This window comes from Pungitius pungitius, chromosome 7 (genome assembly GCF_949316345.1).
Source record: "Pungitius pungitius chromosome 7, fPunPun2.1, whole genome shotgun sequence".
Lineage (NCBI taxonomy): Eukaryota > Metazoa > Chordata > Actinopteri > Perciformes > Gasterosteidae > Pungitius > Pungitius pungitius.
Window position 1 is genome coordinate 21,253,705 of NC_084906.1, and position 23,906 is coordinate 21,277,610.

A 23,906-nucleotide genomic window follows, 5' to 3' on the forward strand; every position below is an offset into this window, starting at 1 on the left:
CCTACCCCCCACCTCAGAATCCTTGCGTGGTTCGGACTCGGGTAGAAACGACAGGTGTCTGTCCTGTATTTGCGGGCTCTGTCGCTCCTCTGGACGCGCGCGCTCTTCTCTCTGCGCGGCCCGGTCGGTGCGCACGGTGCCGGGCGGCTGCTGGATGTGCGGGGACCACGGAGCGCACATCTGCTTTTGTCACCAGTCAAGGACCCACGACTGGTGAATATAACTACTGCATCCGCTCATATTTACAAAATAAAAGCCTCAGAGTGGTTTTCCTTGGAGAGGAAATGCTTTAAGAAAATCTAAATTAGCATTTGGAAGCAATTCGAGGATGTTGGATTAAACTCTTCTCAAGACATTATAATGTAGGCAATCATCCAAAGTCCTTAGAGGACATGTGGTCCTTCCAATTGTGTTCATTTATTTTGGATTCTAGCTGTCCACCAGATGAATGAAACACCCCGAACAAAATAAGATCTTTGACATTTTCTGTCTCCTGTCTCTGCTGTGGAAGAGTCCTTCTCACTGAACGTGGAGCTGATTAAAGTCCAGAAGCAGAGCGGAAGGATCCCTAAAGGCCGGGGACCCAGAGGTCAAAGTTCACTGTCTGTACGTCACCGACCATCAACACAAACAACATCTTTCCCTTTTATCTGCACAATCAGTGTGCTGATGTGTGCATGTGACCCCCCACAGACTGTCCATGTTTCTTCATACAAATACACGAGATATGTATTTATAATATAAATAATATGAATACATCTAAGTATATACAGTATACAGCAAATAGAGGTGCAGTGTGTCTAATTGTTCATAAGCAAGACGGCCTGTTCCTGTGTCTAGTGGTTTTTCGTGGTTCTAGTGGTCTTGGTGGTTCAGGTGGTCATGGTAGTCTTGGTGGTTCTGGTAGTTTTGGTAGTTTAGGTGGATCAGGTGGTCTTGGTGGTTCTGGTGGTCTTGGTGGTTCAGGTAGTCTTGGTAGTCTTGGTGGTTCTGGTAGTTTTGGTGGTTCAGGTGGTCTTGGCGTACAATACTCCCTAGAGGGGAGGAGTCTGAATCATGATGTGAAGGTCTGCAGTGATTTTTTCCTGCCTAATTCCTCATTCCTGAGGGTGAACAGGTGAGCAGGTGAACAGGTGAGCAGGTGAACAGGTGAGCAGGTGAACAGGTGTGCAGGTGAATAGGTGAGCAGGTGAACATATGTGCAGGTGAACAGGTGTGCAGGTGAATAGGTGAGCAGGTGAACATATGTGCAGGTGAACATATGTGCAGGTGAACATATGTGCAGGTGAACAGGTGAGCAGGTGAACAGGTGTGCAGGTATCCAGGATGGACGGAGCAGATTATTCTCCTGTCCTGTAATAGTAAATAAATCCTAATGCAAATCATTAATTGTTTATTCATTAAACAATGAATAACATGTCATTTTCTATGATTTTCATTGTTTTATTATTTATATTATTTTATATGTGCTGTACATATATCATTCAGTGATATTTCAGTGATATCAGTGATTTTGGTGGGTGGAGCCAGTGAAAAGCTCAAATAATATTAATAATCTGAACCTGCTGAAGAGAAACTGACTCCAGATCAGCTGCTTCATTCATTCATTGCAAACCAACCCAAAAGCAGCTGAGGGAGGTTCACCTGCACCGCGGGCCTCCCCCCACCAGGTGACCCCCTGCAGCTTTAACTCAAATGCATTGTGGGAAATGCGCGGTTGCGCGCTGATGTCTGACCGTGTTTTCATGGTCACACTGAATGAGATGAGAATCTTCTCCGCCTGAATCCACACTTGGTCTCTGGTGGAGTTCTCACGCATTTCATATTTTAAATTAAAGTGCTGCTTCCCCAGAACAAAATCCTTCATCAAAGCATTTCATTATTATGTGTTTTTCTCAAAAATCAATGTGTGCGATGAATATAAAGTGGAAATAGTCATATATTTGGAACAAATCCTATTGCTCTACATTTGAAGGCTTCTCATTCAAGTTAAAGTTAAAGCAATCAGCAGAAAGACAGGTCACTGTTGGACATTTTAATGGAGACATATTTCTCAATAAAAAGACATTGGGATTCTTCAACACAATTTGAAATTGCAGAAATGAAGATACGTGTCAAACGTCTGTGAGGGTTCGGTTCAGCAGATCATCGCGTGAAAATAATTCCAACCAACGGAAAAGAGGTAAATCAAACATTTACAAACTGAAAGATGTGTATTTGAGTCTTTTTTTTTTAGGCCTTTTGGACCTGGATCAAAGCCCCGGGTCACGTGTAGCGGCCTTTTAATCAGGATGAGTAAAACCCAAAGCACGTTCATTAAAAGATGCGATAAATCCCCCGCTGTCTGCATTGAGTCTCGTCTGAATCCACTCCAAAAACCTCCTGTCAAAACCAAGGATGTGTTTTTTTTACTTCTTGCTTTTTGGCCTCTTGGTCTTTTTGGCGGCTTCATCCTGAGGACGGAGATCAGAGGGTTACAGAAGGATAATTATCTTCCATTAGCAGTGCACTTAACGCTGCCAAACACTTCTTCCATGTTTCCATACTTAAGTGCTGTTTTAAAGCTCATGACTCAATGCCCCCCCCCCGCTGTGCTTCACTGAAATGTGAAATGTGAAATTACTATGCACTGATCGGCTGGTTTAATGTGTTCAAATAATTACATCAATCCAAACATGGCGTCTTATGCAGCATCAAATCAACGTGTTCACAGATTTGATCGTATTTGACATCAATCACAATCGGACTCGAGGGCTTTCAGTCGTTTCACTCCACATCGAATCTGAAATGATTCAAGTAGGACAAACCAATGCATCAAGGTACAGTAGTACGAGCATTACACAGCTTTTACATTGATGTGCACTCAATGTGTGCCCCCCCCACCAGGTTGTGGAATGGGGAGACTTTGAGAGCTCATCAAGCTATTTTAAATTATAATTCTAGAGTTATTATGCATTGAGGGTGTTTTCCTCTGCAGCTCGAGGCTGTCCTCCTGGTTTGTCCACTCTGGGCCTAAACAGCAGCTGAAGATTGATCACATCTGCAGGAGATTCTTATCTTATCTGACCTGTCAATCAAAAAGGTTCTGACGGACAGCTGAAACCAAGCGGTTGGTTTCAGAAGTAAGCAGCTTTTTAGAAGCGGGTTCTGCAGAGGAGTCGATCTGCTCTCCGGTAACGGGCTGTCACAGTGGGGGTGGGGGGGGGGGGGGACCATGTTCTGATTCCTTCAGAGACCTGATGGGGTTTTGAAGTCCGGTTCGTTTTAAGAGCAGGTTTTCAGGTACCTTTAATCTACCGAGGCATCGGCTCAAAAGGTCGATCGCGTTACCCGGTGAAATAAGAACACAAAGGAGACTTCAAAGCGGATCGGACCTAACTTCAGGCCGCTGAGAGGGTGTTTGATCTGCAACATGTGGCCACCAGACACTTCAAATGAAGCCGTGTCCCCAACGCAGCAGCTGCTGTGCAAGCACTCTACGTTTTAATAAGGAATCCATGTCACATGACCCAGAGCTACGCGCCGCCTCGTTACTTAAATCGTTTCTTCTATGACCCAACAACAAGTACAAAGAGTGACGTTCTTCCTGATGTTCTGATGGATACATCTACCACAACGAGAGAAGATGTTGCTTCATTACTTAAACTTAACTAAGTTACTTTTTGTGAAGACGGATGTTATTTAAAGTCGACTGTGAGCATCTGATGAGCAGAAACCGGACGGACGGCTCGTCTTGAACCCGTTTCCTTTGGGGGAGTGCTACCTGGGGGTCTCTCACCGAGGGGCTCACGGCGTACCCCTCCTCCACCAGGAGGTTCCTGGCACAGTTGTTGATGTGCTTGAAGCGGTCCGGACCCAACAAGATGCCTCCGTACCACCGGGACACGACCACCGCCACGTTCCGCACGTCCAGGATCTGTGGGGGGGGGGACACGGACACGTTCAGCACGCCAGACCACGCCCCCTCATCCCGGGCTCGGGTGATACAAATCTCTCATTAAGCGAATCCGTCGCCGTGGAGATGAAACTGCTCGGGGTGATTCCCCCTCCGTGGTCACTTTGATCCACAGAGTCAGAGGAGAAAATGAGGCTCCACTTTCATCTCAGCAGCACGAAGGTCTGAGTCATCATCCATGACATGAGGATTTATCTGTGATTAAAGCTGCTCTCATCAATCGCTGTGTATTAAAGAAACAGTTGAGATGCTTTCAGTGTGTTTGTTCGAGTGTCGGGTTCTACCACAGGAGGGTTGAGAGAACCAGAACCAGAGCAAAGGGATGTTCTGCTGTGCACGAATCAGTGAACGATGATGCATTTAAATCACTTTCTCCTCCTCATTCTGAAGATGTACTCGTTGATCTCTTTAAATACACCAGAATCCATTGATGAAATCAGTATTCTTCAATGGTTAGTTAGTGTTCTCATTTGAAGGAACATTTGTTGAAGCTGTAAAATGAGATGCAGATGGTGCTTCTGTCGGAGGAGAACGTTAACCGAGTCAAATTCGTTGAGTAGCCAAAGCACTAATTCCCAGTAACTGGCCGCTCTGACGCGGTCACAGCGGCGCCGCCGACCATCTCGCCAGCGAGTACGATCTGTGACTCGAGTCACTGATCTCAGCGCCTTCTGCTACCGAGAGCGACAGCGTCCAGCTGTGGGTTCGTCTCGGGCCTCAAGAGACGTTACGGCCAGACACAAAGTGCATGGACGATCAGCGTGATGTGCATGTGTGTGTGTGTGTGTGTGTGTGTGTGTGTGTGTGTGTACGTGTGTACATGTGTGTATGTGTGTGTGTGTGTGTGTGTGTGTGTACGTGTGTACATGTGTGTATGTGTGTGTGTGTGTACGTGTGTGTATGTGTGTACGTGTGTGTGTGTGTGTGTGTGTGTGTGTGTGTACATGTGTGTATGTGTGTGTGTGTGTACGTGTGTGTCTGTGTGTGTGTGTGTGTGTGTGTGAGAGAGAGAATCATTGCACCATCTGACAGCACAAGTGCCTCTTTGAAATGTGCAATGAGAGAGATTTTGTGGGCTATTTGTGTGGAGAGGGTTTCACATTATGTAAATACGAGTGCTGTGTTCCACGAGCCAATAAATCATGTGGAGATGACTTTTCTCAAGAAAATAAGTAGACGTTTAGCTTCGCAATTTTCACGTTGTGATGAAATGATCTAAACATCATAGTGATAATAATGATTAGTTCAACTCTGACACTTAGAATCAGTTAGTCCTTCATTTGTTGGTCGTATTAGTTGCTTTTCAATGCCGATATAAACTAGCGGTGTTCAGAGAGCATGAAACAGTCCCTCATGGGTTCTGTAGTTCTTCTAGAACCCGGTGCCGTGCTGCACTTCTGCCTCCTGTGGCTGGAATGAGAACTACAACAGGTATTTGTTACCTTTTTTAAATCTTTGGCCTTCATTCCCAATGCGTGCACTTTGTTCAGCGGACTTAAATGTGAATAAAAACGTGACTGTAGTAAGTGAGCCGCCCTCCTCGGTGGTTGGAGACGCGTCGCCACGGCAACCCCAAACGAACCTCGCGTGACCGAAGGATGATTTGTGGGTTGAATAATAAACCGTTAATTCCACCTCACGTCTACATGGAAGCATCGAAGCGAGTTGTGGCACTACCGCATTGCATTGTGGGATGTTTACGGCATTGTGTAACGTATGTGGTTTCTACCTGCAACGGGAAATGAAACCGTCTTTAATAAAAGCTTTTCATGTTGTTTTATCAAAGTTTATTTATCTATATGTCATATTGAAATGATAAGGAGACGGTAGGATGCGATACTGGCTCGACCCCGATGGGACGATGGCGAGGTAAAAAGGGGCTTCAGGAGTCATATGAAAAATAATTCATAATTACTAATTAAAGCCTTTATGTCCTTCATCTTTTATATTTAAAAAAGTCTTAGAAGTGGTAAAACAGTTATCTTCATAATTAATGAAGCTGTATTCATTCATTTAACATCTTAAAACAAAATGGTTTTCGTGGTGTAAAATGAACAATAACCATCACTGTGGTTTCTGTTCATGACTCAATGTGAGCGTTTCAGGACAAACTGTAAGAACCTGCAGCAGGTGGAGAAGCCGCCCCCCAGCTGCTGTCTCCCCGTCGTCCTCACAGTCCTGCAGGAACCGGTTCTTCTCCTCACAGTAAATCCTTCAAACACACAGAACCCAAAAGGAGCATCTGTGAATGTCAGTGGTAGTGACCCCATGAGAAGCACACACACACACACACACACACACACACACAGGGATCTTCATACAACATCACTGACCTGTAAGCATAAATGTTGTGCGTGGCCCCTGAGATCTTCTTGTTCTCGTATAGCTTCCCCAGGAACAGTTTGACCTGCAGATGACATCACTACATCACTGCATCACTGCATCACTGAATCGCTGCATCACTGAATCACTGCATCACTGAATCACTACATCACTGAATCGCTGCATCACTGAATCACTGCATCACTGAATCACTACATCACTGCATCACTGAATCACTACATCACTGAATCACTACATCACTGCATCACTGAATCACTACATCACTGAATCACTACATCACTGCATCACTGAATCACTACATCACTGAATCACTGCATCACTACATCACTGAATCACTACATCACTGAATCACTGCATCACTACATCACCGAATCACTGCATCACCGAATCACTGCATCACCGAATCACTACATCACTGCATCACCGAATCACTACATCACTGCATCACTGAATCACTACATCACTGAATCACTACATCACTACATCACTGCAACACTGAATCACTGCATCACTGAATCACTACATCACTGAATCACTGCATCACTGAATCACTGCATCACTGAATCACTACATCACTGAATCACTGCATCACTGAATCACTGCATCACCACATCACTACATCACTGCAACACTGAATCACTGAATCACTGCATCACCACATCACAACATCACTGAATCACTGCATCACTACAGCTCAGCTGCAGATGAATGACATCATGAAGGTCAACAGAGGTCAGTGCAGAATGAGCAGCACTTAGTTAAACTATTTTTTTTTAAATAAATGATACAGTTTTCTAATTTTAACAAACTTCCATCCCCACTTCTCTCGTAACATTGTCTCCCTGTGAATATGTAAATGCTGCTCAGGTCGCCCTCTGCTCTGAGCACCTGTTCCCCGGGGGGGAGGGGGGGGGGGGGGTTAATGTTTAGAAGTAAACATCTCTCCTCAGCAGGTGGAAGCTTTCAGGCCCAATGGGGCGTTTCTCCTCCAGCAGGAAGGAGCCGTGTTGATGTTCCACTTTGTTTATTAAGCACGTTTATTTCCTCTGAAGCTCCTCTCAGGTGTTGTTGTCCGACGGGCCGTGTGTTGTTGTTGTTGTTGTTTACCTGTTTGGGAGTCACCACGGGGGCTAAATGAGGCTGGAAGGTGCTGCGTCGGTCTGTGATGGTGGTTCCATGTTTGATAGGAGGAATCTCTACATCTACATGGAATGATAGATGCATAGATAGATAAGATAAGATAGACACAACTAACTAGATCCATGTTACGTGTTCCAGGAAGTGGGCGGTACCGTTTGAATGATCCACGAAGAGATGTGAAGGTTCTGTGTTGAGCTTCAGAGTCCTGAGGTCTGGTACGTCTTCATCATCTTCCTCTTCAGCCGTGACGTTCCCTTGCAGAGGTTCCTCTGAAGCTTCCTCTGAAGGAACCAGAGGAGTCACAACTGGACTCACAGCTTATTTGCTTTAATTCTTCTTTCACATTTAAGACTCACGACTATTTTACTTCAGTAAATATGAACTAGTTGGAAATCAATCATTTTTGTCGAGGGAATCTTGCAGTGTTTATTCCACGTGGCCTCATCACACACACAAAGGCTTTTCAAAATAAAGCGTCTCCACATAATCTATAAAAAAAATTGAGTTTAAAGAGATTTGATTTCTGTCCTTTTTTCTGTCTGGTCTCGTTCAACCAAACGTCCAGATTCACTTCCCTTTCATTTCCTTTTCTGTGCACTGCGCATCTTTAACCCCCCCCGGCCCCCCCCGGCCTGACCAGTTCTACTTATTACCACATAAATCACAGACAGGGACAGCTCATGTCTTCATGTATTCATTTCTCAGATAACCCCCCCGCCCCCCAGGAAGAAAACGCTGACGGCGACACCTGTAGAGGAATCTAATTCCAGCATCTTTTCCTCCTCTAAACTCCAAAGGGTTCTGCTGAGGTAACCGAAGCCATTACGCAGATATTGATCGGGATCCCAAGCAGTCACTCACAGCCGGAGGGGGGGGGGGGGGGGGATTTTTTTCCTTTCATTTTTTTTCACGCTCCCCCAGCGGCCTTTTGTGCTCATCTGATCCCCAGATAGCTGTTGTGCTAATGGAACTAGATGATCCCTCCATCTCTACAGCAGATGGATGCAATAATTGAGCTGCTGCTGAATCAGAGGCGCCGGCTCGCGTGGCCCCGCCCACCTCAGCGTCTGTGAGAGAGGAAACGCTTTCAACACACGTTCATCGATGAACGTTTCATTTAGCTGACGTCACTTTGTAAAACACAAACCTCAAAGCTGAGTTAGTGTTTGCTGAGACGGTCCATAAGAGAGCTGCAGCGTGTGAGGACACAATAACGCCCAACAAACATAACGGACAACTTTGAAGGGCGGAAGTGGGCGGGGCTTAGCACACGACCGATGACTCACCCGTCTCGGAGCGCCGGGATTTGTCCACGAGGAACTCTCGAACCCTCTCCACCCACAGGTGGAGGATGCTCTCCCCCGCGTGGCCCCTGCAGAGAAGAGACGGAGAAGAACGAGGGCCAGTTGCATCCCAGAGGCACACGGAGCCCCCCCCCCGCCACAATGAACTCACGCGTAGAGGTCCTCCAGGCCGCTCGCCAGCTCCGTCCTCTCGAGGCCTCGCAGCCACGCCGCGCTGCAGAAGGCGAGAGCAAACAGGTGGGGGGGTCGAGTGGGAGGACGAGAGGCCTTTGAGAGGGACGTCCCTTTGATTCAGCAGATTCAATTTGAAATGCAAATAGACTCACTTGATCTGGTAGATGGGCGGAGCGGCACTCGGGTAATCAGGTGGGAGAATTATCTGATCAAAAGGAGACAAGATGGAAGAAAGAAACTTTTGACTAATGCATTTATAATTATATCTATATATAGATTATCTATATATATTGTATAAATGTCATTATGTCTCCATCTACCTGCAAACACACGGTCAGCTTTGGCTCCTCCAGGTCGTCAGATATTCTGATGCAGAATATCCTGGAGGCCTCGTCGATGACGCACCACTCGTCTCCGTAGATGGAGGACAGAGCCTCCACCTCCTCGATCTGGACCAGGGGACAAAGACCCATCAGCATGAAGACATCAGACTAGTCCACCAAGGACAGACACAGACCCTCCAGCAGAGACCATATAGATTTCTTTTAGTATTTAAATGTGTTCTTTTATTACTTTTATTGTTATAAATGTATAGAACCTTGGCACATCTTTTTGATAAGTGTTGTATGATTATTATACCAAAAGAAAGAAGGAAAGCTCCTCTGGTAGATATTTCTTTACTACAATTACACAGTAACAGCAGATTACAACACACCTGCTGCGCTTCACACATCACGTGCTCATTATGCTAATGAGGTCAGACCCGCATTGTGTGCGCGTGTCTGATTATTTCCGACGTGTAAGCCTGAGTTCTGGGTTCATTCTCGGTACTGTGAGATCTGGACCTCCTGTTCACCTGCCCCACAGGTATCGTTCGGCGCATGCGCACATGCGGGCCACACTAACACACTGAAGCAGAGGCTTTCTTACTTGATCCTGAAGGTCTGATGCATCCTCCGGATGTGTGACGTCAGCCATGTGTCCAACTACTAGAAACATGGAAGTAAAGAAGTCAATAAGCCGTTAACTTGAAATCTAAGGCACGTGAAGTACATGGTGACGTCCAGCCCGCGTGCGTGACGTCAGCCAGTGTCGAGAGCTTCCGGGGCAAAGAGTTCCCCTCGACAAAATAAAGGAAGACGAAGCAAAGAAGGACGCGTCGCGTGTCAAGTCTTTGCTTTATAAATTCATAACATCTAATTAGTCATAATCTGTAAAATAATGCGTGACTTGCGCGTGGCTGCCAGTTTTTCTCCGTGTTCGAAATAGCAGGGAGAGCTTTTATTCTGAAAGGAGCAGCAATGTTTCCGCCCTGCGCAGATCAGCTGATCGGTGTAAACAGAGAAGCAGAGGTGTGTGTTTGTGTGTGTGTGTGTTTGTGTGTGCGTGTGTGAGACAGGGAAAGACGGACGGCTGTAGACACCTCGTTACCTTTGAAGACGGAAACCGGGGGGACCGGTGGGGGCCACGTGACGTTTAGAGGCCGCCCGGAAGTGGCTCAAAGGGTCTAAAGGGGTCACATGCGACACGACGGGGGGGTCCGGCCCCAAGAGGACCCCGACCACCGCGGATCTGCTCCCCTCGGGACCGGAACAGTGGAAGCAGTGAGTGTTCTGTTTAACACACACACACACACACACACAAACATAGATGTGTGTGCTTTATATTTCCAATTAGTGAGAGACACAAACAGCTCGGATCAATAAACTGTAGCTGACATGAGGGAGCAGCTGATTTTGATGGATCAATAATCTGTGCACGTGACTGTGGTTTAAATGATGTACATCAGGCTGGTTTATGATGTATATGAATAATACGTCATAAACCATCGACTTAATAAAACTAATCTTGGAAATGAACAGAATAATCATTTCCGGGTCAAACATTCTGATAATGTACCACTAATGTACTAATGTACTACTATCTGATGTATGTAGTCTGAACATAGATCTGATATAAATATCTTTTACCCACTTAGTCGTCACATCCTGAGGATTATTAATGTTTTTATTAAAGCTCAACGTCAACCCAACAATATCGTTTCATTATCGGAAATTGTTATATTTATTTCCATATCGCCTACTACCATGAAGTACTGCAGCGTGGTAGTATTGTGAGTATTTCCATGTCATCTCCCTTCATTTGGTCCCTCTGGTTAATATTGAATAAAAAAAATGAATAAATCTACTCTGAGTCAAACGTTTACGTTGGTAAAAGGCTGAATATGATGCATTTTACATTCCTGTGCGTCACCATGGCAGCAGGTCGACATGGAGGGTCAAAATAAAGCCGGTGATTAGGGGAATAATATATTTATATGTGTTTATATGTGACATCCTGCTTTTGTTCCACTTGTATTTGGCGTAACTCCAGATGTCCTCTGTGTCTCCGGCGTGTTATTGTAATGTCACATTCATGTCACATCTGGAGCCACTTCGCCATCATTTACATCTCAAAGCCCACAAGGGGGGGCGGCGATTTTTATTCAGATTTCTTTAAATTTCATGTTTACCAGACTGTTTATTCATATTTATGGACGTTCAAAGACGAAGGAAATGTTAAATAGGACGTTACAGGTAAAGCTCAAGCTGGTCCTGGATCCGGTCCAGGATCTGGTTCTGGTTCTGGTCCAGCCAGCTGTAATGAAACCAGAAGACTCTGTTTCCCTTCAATGCCAACATCAGAATGTTGATTTCAGCCCGTCACGATGGACCCTACATTTCCCATAATGCATCTGGACTGGGTCTTTCATGCGACCCCCCCCCCCCCCCCCCCAGCCTGGTGAACATGGATCTCTTTCACACCTCCGTCTAAAGGGACATGTGACAGAAAACAAGAAGTCACAAGACACAAGTTTTGAAAAGCAACCGTCAGAAAGATGACGAAAGGCTTCAGTCACCGGACCAGCTGTACAGGAAGTCCCTCCCCCCCCCCCCCAGGCCACATGACTCTGGTATGAAAGGATGGGGGGGGGAATGTCACGTGTGGATGGCAAAGAAGTAACGAACCACATGATCACGAGAGGACAAACTGTCTGCAGAGGGAGGGAGGGGCTCGCCCGGTGAACAGGTTTACCTGTGACTCCGCCCTCTTCACACTGTGCTCCAATCACCTGTGAGCTGTGATCACGCTGCTCAACCATCAGGGCAACATTTTAATCTCAGCGTAATGTAATGAACTCTGCTTTTCTTTGGTCAAATAATGGTTCAATAATGTTTTTATTTATTTGACCGTTGATTGATTGATTGATTTGTAAAAAAAACAACCTCTGGAAACAAATTGCAGACGGGATAACGAGCAGAAGTGCAGGGAGGAAGTAGAGTAGAAGAAGAGTGGGCGTTGCTGTAACCCAGCCAGCCAATCAGGGCGGTGGGCGGGACCAGTGATGCAATCAGCCTCTGCGGTTATTTCTTCACATTCAGTCCAAACGTCCTCTTGGACTCGGAGGACGTGAACAGCAGCTGTGTCTCATCGCCTTGTAGCCTCCATCCTTTGTGGACCTTCTGGTCTCTGACATGGGACGGTCTGTTCTAGGGTGGACTTCCTGTTTGCGTCATCAGCTTTACCGCCGCTGCTCCCGTTGCCTAGCAACCTGCACAGATGAAGAAGATAAACTTCTTCTCTGGAGCATGACGTATTTCAGGCTGAGAGAAGAACATTTTCCGGTTATTTTAAATTCAAATTAAACCAGTTAATGTATAATATATAATTACTCATAATTACTTTCAGCTAAAAGTCAAATGCAACCTTAAGGCAGAGGAGATTCCACCAATGTTGTCAATAAAAACAACAACACGCATTTATTAACTTGTATTATAAGACTTCTTATTTTTCTATTATTTAGGATACCAGCTGTTTTAAGTGTAATTTTTTACAGAATATTACAGCAGCTTAATGTCATTCCTCCTTTTCCATAAAACACAACTAAATGTAAAGTTAGTTCATAATCACACAACTAAACTAAAGGAGCAAAGGAAGTTTTTACTAACTTAAAGTTTTATATAAAGTATAAACTATGTATAAAATGTGAATTCTGAGTCACGAAGTGACGTATACGGTGGACCAATGCGTCCTTGCCTAGCATCCTTAAGGATGCAGCCTAGTGTCCTTAAGGATGCAGCCTAGCGTCCTTGAGACACAGCTAGAATTAGGTGTTCACAGGTCACTGTGACCTCCTGAGAACTTCTTTTAGGCCATAACTCCAGAATTCAGGGCGTGATTATGTTATTGAGGCATTGATTGTGGTTTAATCCGTCTCTTGTGAGTCCCTGAACTTCATGAAAGAGGCACATTAAACCACTTGAGCTGTTATCTAAAGCTCTCATGTTGCTTCCATCCGTTCCGTTGCCATTCATCTCTAAATGATTATCAGTAAGCGCCATGCATCTTCTTTTCAGAGGGGCAGTGTGTACTTCTGAAAGCATCTTTTTCATGAGGTTGAGTCACAGGAATGAAAAACATCTTCTTCTTCTTCTTCTTCTCGTTGCTCTCCACAGGGGTCCATGGAGGAGCCGGAGGAGCAGTTCCTCCAGTTCGCCCGGAACGGAGACCTGCCGGGGCTCCAGAGGCTGCTCCTGTCCACCGTGAGGGAGGAGACGCACATCGACATCAACTGCAGAGGTGTGTGTGTGTGTGTGTGTGTGTGTGTGTGTGTGTGTGTATGTGTAACGCACAGTGTGTTGTCCCTCAGGGAAGAGGAAGTCTAATCTGGGATGGACACCTCTTCACTTGGCCTGTTACTTTGGACACAAAGATGTGGTGGAGGAGTTACTGAAGGTTGGTTTTCTTTACACAACAAGTATTAAAGTTGTTTCTAATGACGGACACATTACATTACATGTCATTTAGCTTCATACAGACTCAGAAGAACTAACATGTCCCGCCCCCCCCCCTCCCGCAGGTTGGTGCAGACGTTAACCTGCCCAACAACGTCGGAGACACACCGCTGCACAAAGCTGCCTTCACAGGGAGGAAGGTACTTTGGGTCTTAAACTCTCTTGCTGCTCGGTGTGCATGTATTTATTCATCCAGTCATTCAATGAACCAATGAATCCCGTATCAGGAGGTTGTCATGCTGCTGCTGCACTATGAAGCATGCGCTACTGTCATCAACGGGACAGCACAGATTCCCAGAGATGTCACTCAGAATGCAGAGATCAGAGGCATGTTGGAAGGTGAGAGATTTAATACTGATACAAGTTGTTGATGTGGTCTATAGATTATAAAATCGTCTTTTCTTCCACATCGCTTTGGGGAAACAAGCCGCCCAGAGAACGGAAGAGAGGAAACTGGAGGAGGAACTCCTGGAAGCTGCTCGAGAAGGAGACCAGTCGACTTTAACTCGGCTGGTTGGTGCTGAAACTACTACAGTTCTGTAAATGTGTTAAAGCTGCATTCTGTGTAGTGACCAGCAGGGGGCGACTCCTCTGCTCCCATAGACGTCTATGAGGAAATTACTCTACTTCTGTGTAGTGACCAGCAGGGGGCGACTCCTCTGCTCCCATAGACGTCTATGAGGAAATGACTCTACTTCTGTGTAGTGACCAGCAGGGGGCGACTCCTCTGCTCCCATAGACGTCTATGAGGAATTGACTCTACTTCTGTGTAGTGACCAGCAGGGGGCGACTCCTCTGCTCCCATAGACGTCTATGACGAAATGACTCTACTTCTGTGCAGTGACCAGCAGGGGGCGACTCCTCTGCTCCCATAGACGTCTATGAGGAAATGACTCTACTTCTGCGTAGTGACCAGCAGGGGGCGACTCCTCTGCTCCCATAGACGTCTATGACGAAATGACTCTACTTCTGTGCAGTGACCAGCAGGGGGCGACTCCTCTGCTCCCATAGACGTCTATGAGGAAATGACTCTACTTCTGTGTAGTGACCAGCAGGGGGCGACTCCTCTGCTCCCATAGACGTCTATGAGGAATTGACTCTACTTCTGTGTAGTGACCAGCAGGGGGCGACTCCTCTGCTCCCATAGACGTCTATGACGAAATGACTCTACTTCTGTGCAGTGACCAGCAGGGGGCGACTCCTCTGCTCCCATAGACCTCTATGAGGAATTGACTGCCTGTTTGCTGCAGCTCAGCAGGAAGAAGAGTCCAGACATCAACTGCAGGGACCTGCTGGGCAACACGCCGCTGCACTCGGCCTCCTATCGAGGTCACAGGCCGTGCGTCCTGAAGCTGCTGCGGGGCGGAGCCAGCCCCAACGTGGAGAACAACAAAGGTGGGGGCTGTCTGCTCGGGTGGAGGTCCTCAATCGCTCAATGTGTTTGGAGGATGGAGGCTTTATATCATCATCCATTCTTCCCACAGAACTCCATGATGTTTCTGTCTATCCTTCTTTAAATAACCTACACATGTCAGTGTGTCCTTCCATTCTAACGTTCTAACGTTCTAACGTCCTAACGTTCCTCCTCCACTCGCAGGCCAGACGGCTTTGGACCTGGCGAGCAGTGCGGCGATCAAGCTGGTCCTCGAAGGCATCGCTCACGCAGTGAGTGCTGAGTTCAGGGTCCGGCTTTGCGGACTGAAGTTGTCGTAGTTCCTCCCTGGTTCTCATGTGTGATCCTCGCAGGGTGGGACCCGGCACGTGAAGAAGCACGAGGGCCTCCTCTGGAAGGTGAGATCTTCCTCCCAGTGGTTTTCTATCAATCAGAAACAGGCCGAGCGATAACGTCGACAACCTGCTGCCTCCCGCAGAGCTCCAGGTTCTTCGGCTGGCGCTCCTACTGGGTCGTCCTCCAGGACGGGGTCATGTCCTGGTACTCCAAACAGTAGGTGGCCCGCCTCTCTCCTCCAATCACTGGAGAGGAGCGCCGCAATCATGGGAGCTTCTGACTGGAGAGGCGCTGGAAGAATCCCCCAGAATCCTCTCTGCTCTGGTTCTGTCCCACCGTTGAGACATCTGTCCCTTTTGTCTCTGTCCCTGGTGTGAAGGTCGGATGCAGCGTCCAACGTGAGGAGACAAGGCTGCAAGTCTCTGACGCGCTCCCAGTGTTTGGTGAGCTGACGTCTCTCCTCCGGCGCCGCTTTTATTCCTGCGCTGCTTCAGTCGGGACTCTCTTTTTTCTTCATGTTTTCCAGCTGCGAGCCAAAGAAAGCAGCTCTTTCACCCTCAAGTGCTTCGATGACAGCGTGCATCACTTCAAAGTGTCTCCTAGCGGCGACGCCGAGGCAGCGGCCAAGGTACGTCTCACCTGTCCGTCAGTCGGGTCCCTTTTTCAGGCTCCGCCCCCCGAAGAAGGACACACGAGACATAAATATCAATGAGGTTTCAGTGAAAATGTTCATGTATTTTTCATGTTTTCTTAATATATATTTCACATTGATTACAGAGATATTTCAGTCACATTTAAAGTAACAAACTTTTTTAACATACTTATTTGTCACAATTACTTTTGCAAAAACCTTTTGGGTATAAATGCGGTGGTTTTCTGGGCTGGCTCCCTGCCAGGCGCCATGCATAATGAACGCTGGGATGTGTTCACACTTCTTGGTGCAGCTGCCGGCAGCAGAATGAAATGCAAAGATTCACACCAGGAGAAAACGGCCTTTCAGCATAAAGTGAAAGCGTCTTTTCACCAGCTGTCTCCGTCCCCTCTTCTCATCCAGCGCGTCTTCTTCCTCTTTAAAACTGCTCTTTGTCATGTTAATAACGAGTCGGCCTTACGTAACGTGATGATATTAATGTTAATAATATTTATTCACACGTTGGTTTAGCGGTGAGCATCGCAGCGCCGTCATCCTTCACGTGACGGACAGCTGCCTGAATATAAATATGATTATAGAAGTAAAGACAAAGTTCATCAAAGGTCTGAAACGTCACAAGAACATCTACATCTTGTGATTTTCACCCTCATTTCACATTAATAGAATAATAATAACAAACATTTAGAGTCCGTGCTGAATAATGCATTCGGTGCACAGCATTTAACGCTTTGAGGAAGGACCCCAGGGGTCGAAGGTCACGACTCACGCGGTGGTCTCTGTGGTCTTTGCAGGCCTGGCTGCAGGCGGCGGAGGAGCACTCGGCCTACAGCACCCACTACTGCTCCCAGGAGCAAGGCAGCGAGGAGGAGGAGCACGAGGAGGAGGCCAAGTCGGTCGGGGAGCTGACGGACTCGCTGCAGGTGACATGGAGGAAAAGACCCCAAAAAACGGCCTCAGAAGCCCCGCCCCCCCTGCGTTTGCTCATCGCTGGTCTCCTCTCATTGCGTCCAGGCGGCGGAGGCCCACCAGGAGAAGCTGGAGGAGGAGGTGGAAGCTCTTGTCTCCATGCTGAGGGACGGCGGGCTGACTGAGAGTAAAACCTTCTTTGGCATCTTAGTATTCAAATATGCATAAAATAATAAAGAGGAAAAGATTAAAGAGACCTCGTCTGATTAAAGTGAGGAGATTTAAAAGTGATGAGACGAGATGATCCTTCATTGGACATCAGCGGGGACATTTACAGGATAATCACAGAGAGGGAGACAAGTGTTCTGAAGAAGCAAGAAACTAAGAAAAGAAAATCCCTCCACGTCCGTCCCACGTCTGTCTCTCCTCTGTCCCTCCTCTGTCTCTCCTCTGTCCCTCCTATGTCCCACGTCCGTCCCTCCTCTGTCTCTCCTCTGTCCCTCCTCTGTCCCACGTCCGTCCCTCCTATGTCCCTCCTCTGTCCCACGTCTGTCTCTCCTCTTTCTCTCCTCTGTCCCTCCTCTGTCCCACGTCCGTCCCTCCTATGTCCCTCCTCTGTCCCTCCTCTGTCTCTCCTCTGTCCCTCCTCTGTCCCACGTCCGTCCCTCCTCTGTCCCTCCTCTGTCCCACATCCGTCCGTCTGTCCCTCCTCCATCTCTCTTTTGTCCCTCTAGGTTTTCCGTCCACTGTGACGCAGAAATTACAAGAAATCCGTGTGCTGTCTGGCGAGACGAGCTCGTGTCTCCGTGTCTGTCTCGGCCTCCTCTCCAGACAGGAAGTGGTGAGCAGTCTTCTTCTTGATTGGTTGATTTTGTCCTCAGGACGTAAGGAAGAGTAAGAAAACAAATGCTTTTATTGTGACATAAATCCTTTTGATTTCAGGGACCTGACCCTACATTATAAATACTGTAATTTAGAAGACGACCCCCCCCCCCCCCCCCCGCCGCCACCACCACCACCACGCGCGTCACATGCTCTTCTCTTTGTGTGCGATTCAATGCATGTTGATTATGATGGAAGATCACGTCCCTCTCGGGGACTTTTGATGAAAAGACTGCATTTCTACGTCCCTTCTCCTGCAGGAGGCTCCGCCCCCTGAGGCCCCCCCCCGAGCGGCCTCCGTGTCCACTAGCAGCTCGATTCAATCAGTTCATCAGGCATTAAGTGGTAGAAACGTCCCCTGGACAAGAAGAACATTTATATATATATAAATATATATATATATATATATCTATGTTAATAACTCTATGAGGAGCACATGAGACGTGCTGAGGAGAAAAAATCAAAGGTTTTATCATCACGATCTTCATCTCGGTTTAAATGTCGCCTCCCTGCTGATACGCTACTAAATGTAAAGGAAATGTCAATCATTTAAAAAAAGCCACAGAAATAATAGTTAAAAAGTAGCAAAACCTTCGTTATTAAAATGAGTTATGAACGTGTGTGTGTGTGTGTGTCCCTGTGTGTGTCCCTGTGTGTGTGTCCCTGTGTGTGTGTGTGTGTGTCCCTGTGTGTGTCCCTGTGTGTCCCTGTGTGTGTCTGTGTGTGTGTCCCTGTGTGTGTCCCTGTGTGTGTGTGTGTGTGTGTGTCCCTGTGTGTGTGTGTGTGTGTCCCTGTGTGTGTCCCTGTGTGTGTGTCCCTGTGTGTGTGTGTGTGTCCCTGTGTGTGTCCCTGTGTGTGTCCCTGTGTGTGTGTGTGTGTCCCTGTGTGTGTGTGTGTGTCCCTGTGTGTGTGTGTGTGTGTCCCTGTGTGTGTGTGTGCGCGCTCAGGTGCGCAGCCTGAAACTGGAGCAGCAGGTGGAGAGGAGCCGCATCCTGTCGGAGGCGCTGCAGACTTTGGCCACAGAGCATCACCAGCTGGAGCAGTCGGTGGTCGGAGGCCCGCCGCCCCCCAGCGAGGACGAGTTCCACGACGCCGTCTCCGGTGAGTGCGCTGGGGGGTCGGGGAGAAGCGGAGGTCATCGTGGGGAAGGTCTCCTGCTCACACCCTCTCATGTCCTGCTCTGCCCCCCCCCTCCCCAGGACTATGGGACACTTTTCTGTGCTCCTGAAGCGTGACGTAAGCCGTGTGCTGCTTTAGATGAAATAACTTGAAGCATGTTGAGCATGAATCAGCGTTTTCTTTGTGGGGGGGTCCTACGAGGCGAGTTCAGTGGTCTGCTTTGATGTCTTTAAGTTTACCTGCAACAAACAAACGCACACCATCCAATAAGCTTCATTGTGTGTGTGTGTGTGTGTGTGTGAGCGTGAATACATTACATCAGGATTCAAAGCTACACACAAGCTACACACGTGCCTTTGACCTTTGACCCCCCCCCCCCCCCCCCTCTCCAACAATAATCAGAATCGGACTCTGAGACGTCTCTGAGCGGCTTTGAGACGGTGGCCAGTCGGTCCGGGGAGGACGAGGACGAAGGCTCCGTCATGTCAGGCAGCCCCCCCCACGTGTCGGGGGAGGATCGCCATGGCGACGAGGAAGAGTCTCAACCCAACGGCATCACGAAACACAGGTTGGTTTGCTGGAGGCCTAACCCCCCCCCCCCCCCCCCCCCCAACACTACACATTATTAATACTGATTATTAACACCGGCGGCGTCGAGGTGTGACCCCCCCCACACCCCCCCCCCCCGAGTCTTTCCACTCTGCGTCTTCAATAATTCACAGTCGACTGGCGGAGGACAGAGAAGGAGACGTCTGTTAAATATTGATGTGTGTGATGCAAGAATGAGCTGAAGATGCGTTTCACGTTTCATCATCGGATCGACCCCCCCGGGTGCATTTTGTTTACTGCGTCACCACAAATAACCGCTGTACAATCACTAAATCTTAATTACTGTCTTCCACCTACTGGTTTAAAACTTTTAACCATCTGCACCCTGATAAAAGTTCATTATGGACTGACCACAAGGTGTGTGTGTGTGTCTGTGTGTGTGTGTGTGTGTGTGTGTGTGTGTCTGTGTCTGTGTCTGTGTGTCTGTGTCTGTGTGTGTGTGTGTGTGTGTGTGTGTGTGTGTGTCGGACCAGGACCAGCTTACCAGCCCCGATGTTTTCGAGGAACGACTTCAGCATCTGGAGCATCCTGAGGAACTGCATCGGGATGGTGAGGCCTTCTTCATCCTTCTTTAGACTCTGAGGTGGTGGTTTGTTTCTGTGAAGGATCCAGTGGACACGACCTCCTCGAGAAGGCCCCCCATGAATGAAGATGAATATTCCCTTTGACGTATTGAGCCCTCAGGTGATGTGTGAGGGCTCGTGCAGATGAACACAATCCTTCTTCGTCATTTTTAGTCAGAATTCTTATTTGGACCTTCTGCCTCAGGAACTCTCCAAGATCACGATGCCGGTGATCTTCAACGAGCCGCTGAGCTTCCTGCAGCGCCTGGCGGAGTACATGGAGCACACCTACCTCCTCCAGAGGGCCCACGCCTGCCCCGACTCCACCCAGAGGATGAAGGTGGGGGCCTCGGCCTGCTGGACGTCCATCCAGCAGACGATGTGCAAAGGGTCAAAGTGGTAAAGTGTGTGTGTGTGTGTGTGTGTGTGTGTGTGTGTGTGTGGGGGGGGGTCCACAGTGTGTGGCTGCGTTCGCTGTCTCCGCCGTGGCGTCCCAGTGGGAGCGGACTGGGAAGCCCTTCAACCCTCTGCTGGGAGAAACCTACGAGCTGGTCAGGTAGGTGGGGTGGGGGGGGTCACACGGCGCCTTGGTTAAATGTGACATACCTGAAGTCCTCCTCCCCCCCCCCCCCCCCAGGGAGGACCTGGGCTTCAGGCTCCTCTCGGAGCAGGTGAGCCACCACCCTCCGGTCAGCGCCTTCCACGCCGAGGGCCTCCAGCAGGACTTTGTGTTCCACGGCTCCATCCACCCCAAACTCAAGTTCTGGGGCAAGAGCGTGGAGGCGGAGCCTAAAGGCCTCATCACGCTGGAGCTGCCCAAGTAAGAAGCTCAGGTGGGTCCAAGGCCCATTGGTGAGGAAGACGTGGCTCCTTAAAGCCCCCGTGTTCCCCTGCAGGCACAACGAGGCGTACACCTGGACCAACCCCACCTGCTGCGTGCACAACATCATCGTGGGGCAGCTGTGGATCGAGCAGTACGGCACCATGGAGCTGCTCAACCACAGGTTCTAACGCGCACAATGAGCGTAAGAAGCAGTGTGAGCGCTGAGGAGGAACATCACCTTTCATCTTCTCCAACTCAGAACTGGAGAGAGGTGCTGCCTCAACTTCAAACCCTGCGGCCTGTTCGGCAAAGAGCTGCACAAGGTCGAAGGTCACATTGTGGACAAAAGGTACGGCCTGACCCCAACCCCAAGGAGACGCACACACAGTGAGTCCCTGCTGAGGTGTGTGTGTGTGTGTGTGTGTGTGTCCACAGCAGGAAGAAGCTGTGCGCTCTCTACGGGAAGTGGACGGAGTGTCTCTACGCCGTCGATCCCGCCGCCTTCGAGGCGCACAAGAAGAGCGACAAGAAGGCGGCCGCGGAGAAGAAAGGCGGGAAAGCGGTACGAAGGCCGCCCCCCCCCCACACACACACAACCCCCCCCCCCCCCCCAGAGCAGCAGGGGGTCAGAAATGTGTTAAAATCGTGATTCATTGTGTGAATAATGCAGCGTGGCGACTGATTAGAGGAGAATTTGGAAGATGATGATGATGATGATGATACCACCTTCTTCCTTCTGATGAACAGACACATCACTGGGGTGAAATAGTAGCTGATTGACAGGCGCGTGTGACTCCTCCCTCTCAGGGCTGCAGTGGCGCTCTCGACGAGGTTCCCCCCCCGGCTGCAGACACCGTGGAGATGATTCCAGGCAGCCAGCTGCTGTGGAGAATCGCACCCAGACCGGCCAACTCCACCCAGGTGGGAGGGGTTAGCCAGGAGCTAGCGTTAGCGTGCGTTTCCCCGCCCGCTGTGATGTTCTGATGATGATCTTCTGCCCGTTGTCTTTTGCTGACGTCCTCACGTTGCAGATGTACAGCTTCACGTCCTTTGCGATGCAGCTCAACGAGCTGCACACAGAGATGGAGGCCTCGCTCCCCCGGACCGACTGCAGGCTGCGGCCGGACATCCGGGCCATGGAGAACGGAGACATCGGTAACGCACCTGCAGCTGCAGGGGGGGGGGGGGGGGCGCGGGGGGGGGGAAGAACCAAGAACCCGGCGGCTGACATCTGAAGCTCCACAATGTTTGTGTCCAAACAGACGTCGCCAGCGAGGAGAAGAAGAGACTCGAGGAAAAACAGAGAGCCGCTCGCAAGGACCGCTCCAGCTGTGAAGAGGAGTGGAAGACGAGGTGAGGCGCTCCTCCTCCTCAATTGACCTTTGACCCCTCAGATCAACCTCTGTGGAATGTGGACATTTTACAGTTTTTCTGTCTTTGATGCAGCGTTTTAAATGTCTTGAATGTCTTTTTCTCTGTTGCATCCCGGCGTTGATGTTTAGGAGTCCCGCCCCGGGCCCAAGGTCAGAGCTCCTGATGAAATGTGTGATGTGGTCACGTGACCTCTCATCTCGGCTGTTACGATGCGATAGAGAGCCGTGATTGGATCGCAGTTAGGAGACGATGTCTTTAATGTCCAAACGTATTCCTCTTTAGTTTTAGCTCTTAACCCCCCCCCCCTGTGAGTGCTGATGGGTCTCCGCTGTGCTCAGGTGGTTCCAGCAGGGTCCGAACCCCCACACGGACTCTGAGGACTGGCTCTTCTGCGGCGAGTACTGGGACAGGAAGTTCAGCCAGCAGGCGGACATCTTCTAGCTGAGGGACGACTCCTTTCCGAAGGACAGCGTGGCCTTTATCTCCTCAGCGGCTGTAGAAGCTTTCAAAGAAGACCTTCAGTTGATGGCGTGGAGAACCTCTCGTTTCCTTCTTTTTAAATGTTGACACAGTGACTTTAAACATATTCATGTATATAAACGTGTGTCTTCTGCTCGTAGACGATGAATCTCACTTCGACTTGTAACCCGAGTGGTGTAAATCCTGTGATTCCATGAAGCACACCTCCCATATGTGCTTTATTATTACGTGTTCATCATGCAACCTGCCGGGGGTCAAAGGTCACACCACGTAGAAATGGTTGGATTTTATGGCGTTTTGTCTCCCTGAGAGCATCGAAGGTATTTTAGTGGAAACTGAAATAAAACTCTTCAATGCATTCTTGTCTTTTTTTACTTTTTGTATGTTGGGGATCTTCAACTTAAAGTCTCTGTTGAGGTCAAAGTTGAGGTCTTTGCCAACACGTTGAGAACTGGATTTATGATCTAAAAGTGGCCCTGTGCCTCAGATGATTCAAAACGAGAGATCAGGTGGGGAAACGGGTCTCATGAGACGGATCCAGGATCTGAAAGAGGAGAAGATGGGAACTGAAGCTACAGAGATGTTAGTACTGACTCACTGTGTGCTGCCATGTTGCTGTTAAGTGTGTTGATTGCTGCAAAGTAAAATCGGATTGGATGCATTTATTGGAGGACGGACCCTCCGGATCCAGCAAGGTGGTACCAGCTGTCATGGTTTCCACATCTCCACGATAAACGGATGACTAGTGGAGGTGTAACTGAGCCAGCTGTTCTCCTCAGAGAGCAAAACATGTTTGGAAAAGAAAATGTGTTGCGTTACCTTGTTAAGCTTGTTATTGTTATTGTAACAAATCACACATTTAATTTAATTGATTTAATTCCTGAATCTCACCAATAGTTTCACAGCAATGATGACATTCCCACAGCAGCTGGGTGCACCTGTTGAACGTAGACCCGCCCCTCACACCTGGCTCCACGGTAACCGCGGCAACACAAACATTCGCCCCGTGGCCGACGCA

At 48.6% G+C, this 23,906-nt stretch overlaps 3 protein-coding genes across 6 annotated transcripts in view; 1 reads left to right on the forward strand and 2 right to left on the reverse strand.

Annotated features, from left to right (window-relative positions):
- Positions 1 to 155, reverse strand: part of LOC119216622 (histamine H3 receptor) — a 5,405-nt gene extending 5,250 nt beyond the window's left edge. The window contains exon 1 of the mRNA XM_037469641.2: positions 1 to 155. This exon is cut by the window's left edge and continues 401 nt beyond it. The gene's annotated coding sequence lies outside the window, so the exon portion shown is untranslated.
- A 1,865-nt stretch (positions 156 to 2,020) lies between these two features.
- On the reverse strand, positions 2,021 to 10,450 carry impact (impact RWD domain protein). Of its 3 annotated transcripts, XM_037469644.2 has the most exons (12): positions 10,348 to 10,450; positions 9,847 to 9,905; positions 9,237 to 9,365; positions 9,069 to 9,121; positions 8,894 to 8,956; positions 8,725 to 8,810; positions 7,591 to 7,719; positions 7,406 to 7,500; positions 6,289 to 6,362; positions 6,077 to 6,167; positions 3,764 to 3,916; positions 2,021 to 2,453 (listed from the first exon to the last, which is right to left on the reverse strand). In XM_037469644.2, exons 2-12 carry the CDS (start codon positions 9,892 to 9,894, stop codon positions 2,409 to 2,411), a joined length of 966 nt encoding a protein of 321 aa, XP_037325541.2. In that variant the 5' UTR covers positions 9,895 to 9,905; positions 10,348 to 10,450; the 3' UTR covers positions 2,021 to 2,408. The 3 variants fall into 3 exon arrangements, with proteins under 3 accessions (XP_037325541.2, XP_037325540.2, XP_037325539.2); XM_037469643.2 differs by lacking the exon at positions 10,348 to 10,450 and having other exon boundaries at positions 3,779 to 3,916; positions 9,847 to 10,020; XM_037469642.2 differs by lacking the exon at positions 10,348 to 10,450 and having other exon boundaries at positions 9,847 to 10,020.
- osbpl1a (oxysterol binding protein-like 1A) lies at positions 10,383 to 23,240 on the forward strand. Of its 2 annotated transcripts, XM_037469639.2 has the most exons (29): positions 10,383 to 10,520; positions 13,413 to 13,536; positions 13,607 to 13,692; positions 13,817 to 13,891; positions 13,979 to 14,090; positions 14,179 to 14,264; positions 15,002 to 15,146; positions 15,349 to 15,416; positions 15,498 to 15,542; positions 15,623 to 15,696; positions 15,860 to 15,923; positions 16,007 to 16,108; positions 16,924 to 17,052; positions 17,144 to 17,225; positions 17,773 to 17,879; positions 18,868 to 19,021; positions 19,442 to 19,607; positions 20,122 to 20,197; positions 20,417 to 20,551; positions 20,670 to 20,767; positions 20,849 to 21,031; positions 21,108 to 21,215; positions 21,294 to 21,383; positions 21,470 to 21,596; positions 21,842 to 21,955; positions 22,066 to 22,189; positions 22,297 to 22,387; positions 22,537 to 22,557; positions 22,747 to 23,240. In XM_037469639.2, the coding sequence occupies exons 1-29, from the start codon at positions 10,437 to 10,439 to the stop codon at positions 22,847 to 22,849; spliced, it is 2,973 nt and encodes a 990-aa protein (XP_037325536.2). In that variant the 5' UTR covers positions 10,383 to 10,436; the 3' UTR covers positions 22,850 to 23,240. The 2 variants fall into 2 exon arrangements, with proteins under 2 accessions (XP_037325536.2, XP_037325537.2); XM_037469640.2 differs by lacking the exon at positions 22,537 to 22,557.
- Positions 23,241 to 23,906: the final 666 nt, after the last annotated feature.

Excerpts from the sequence above, each read along its gene's own strand:
- impact (XM_037469642.2), bottom strand. The coding sequence starts at position 9,915 with ATGTTTCTAGTAGTTGGACACATGGCTGACGTCACACATCCGGAGGAT. Across the intron at positions 8,957-9,068 it reads CCGCCCATCTACCAGATCAA|CGCGGCGTGGCTGCGAGGCC; the intron begins GTGAGTCTATTT and ends CGCCTTCTGCAG. Across the intron at positions 7,720-8,724 it reads ATCCCGGCGCTCCGAGACGG|AGGAAGCTTCAGAGGAACCT; the intron begins GTGAGTCATCGG and ends TGGTTCCTTCAG.
- osbpl1a (XM_037469639.2), top strand. The coding sequence starts at position 10,437 with ATGCGACACGACGGGGGGGTCCGGCCCCAAGAGGACCCCGACCACCGC. Across the intron at positions 20,552-20,669 it reads ACTCCACCCAGAGGATGAAG|TGTGTGGCTGCGTTCGCTGT; the intron begins GTGGGGGCCTCG and ends GGGGGTCCACAG. Across the intron at positions 21,216-21,293 it reads ATGGAGCTGCTCAACCACAG|AACTGGAGAGAGGTGCTGCC; the intron begins GTTCTAACGCGC and ends TCTCCAACTCAG.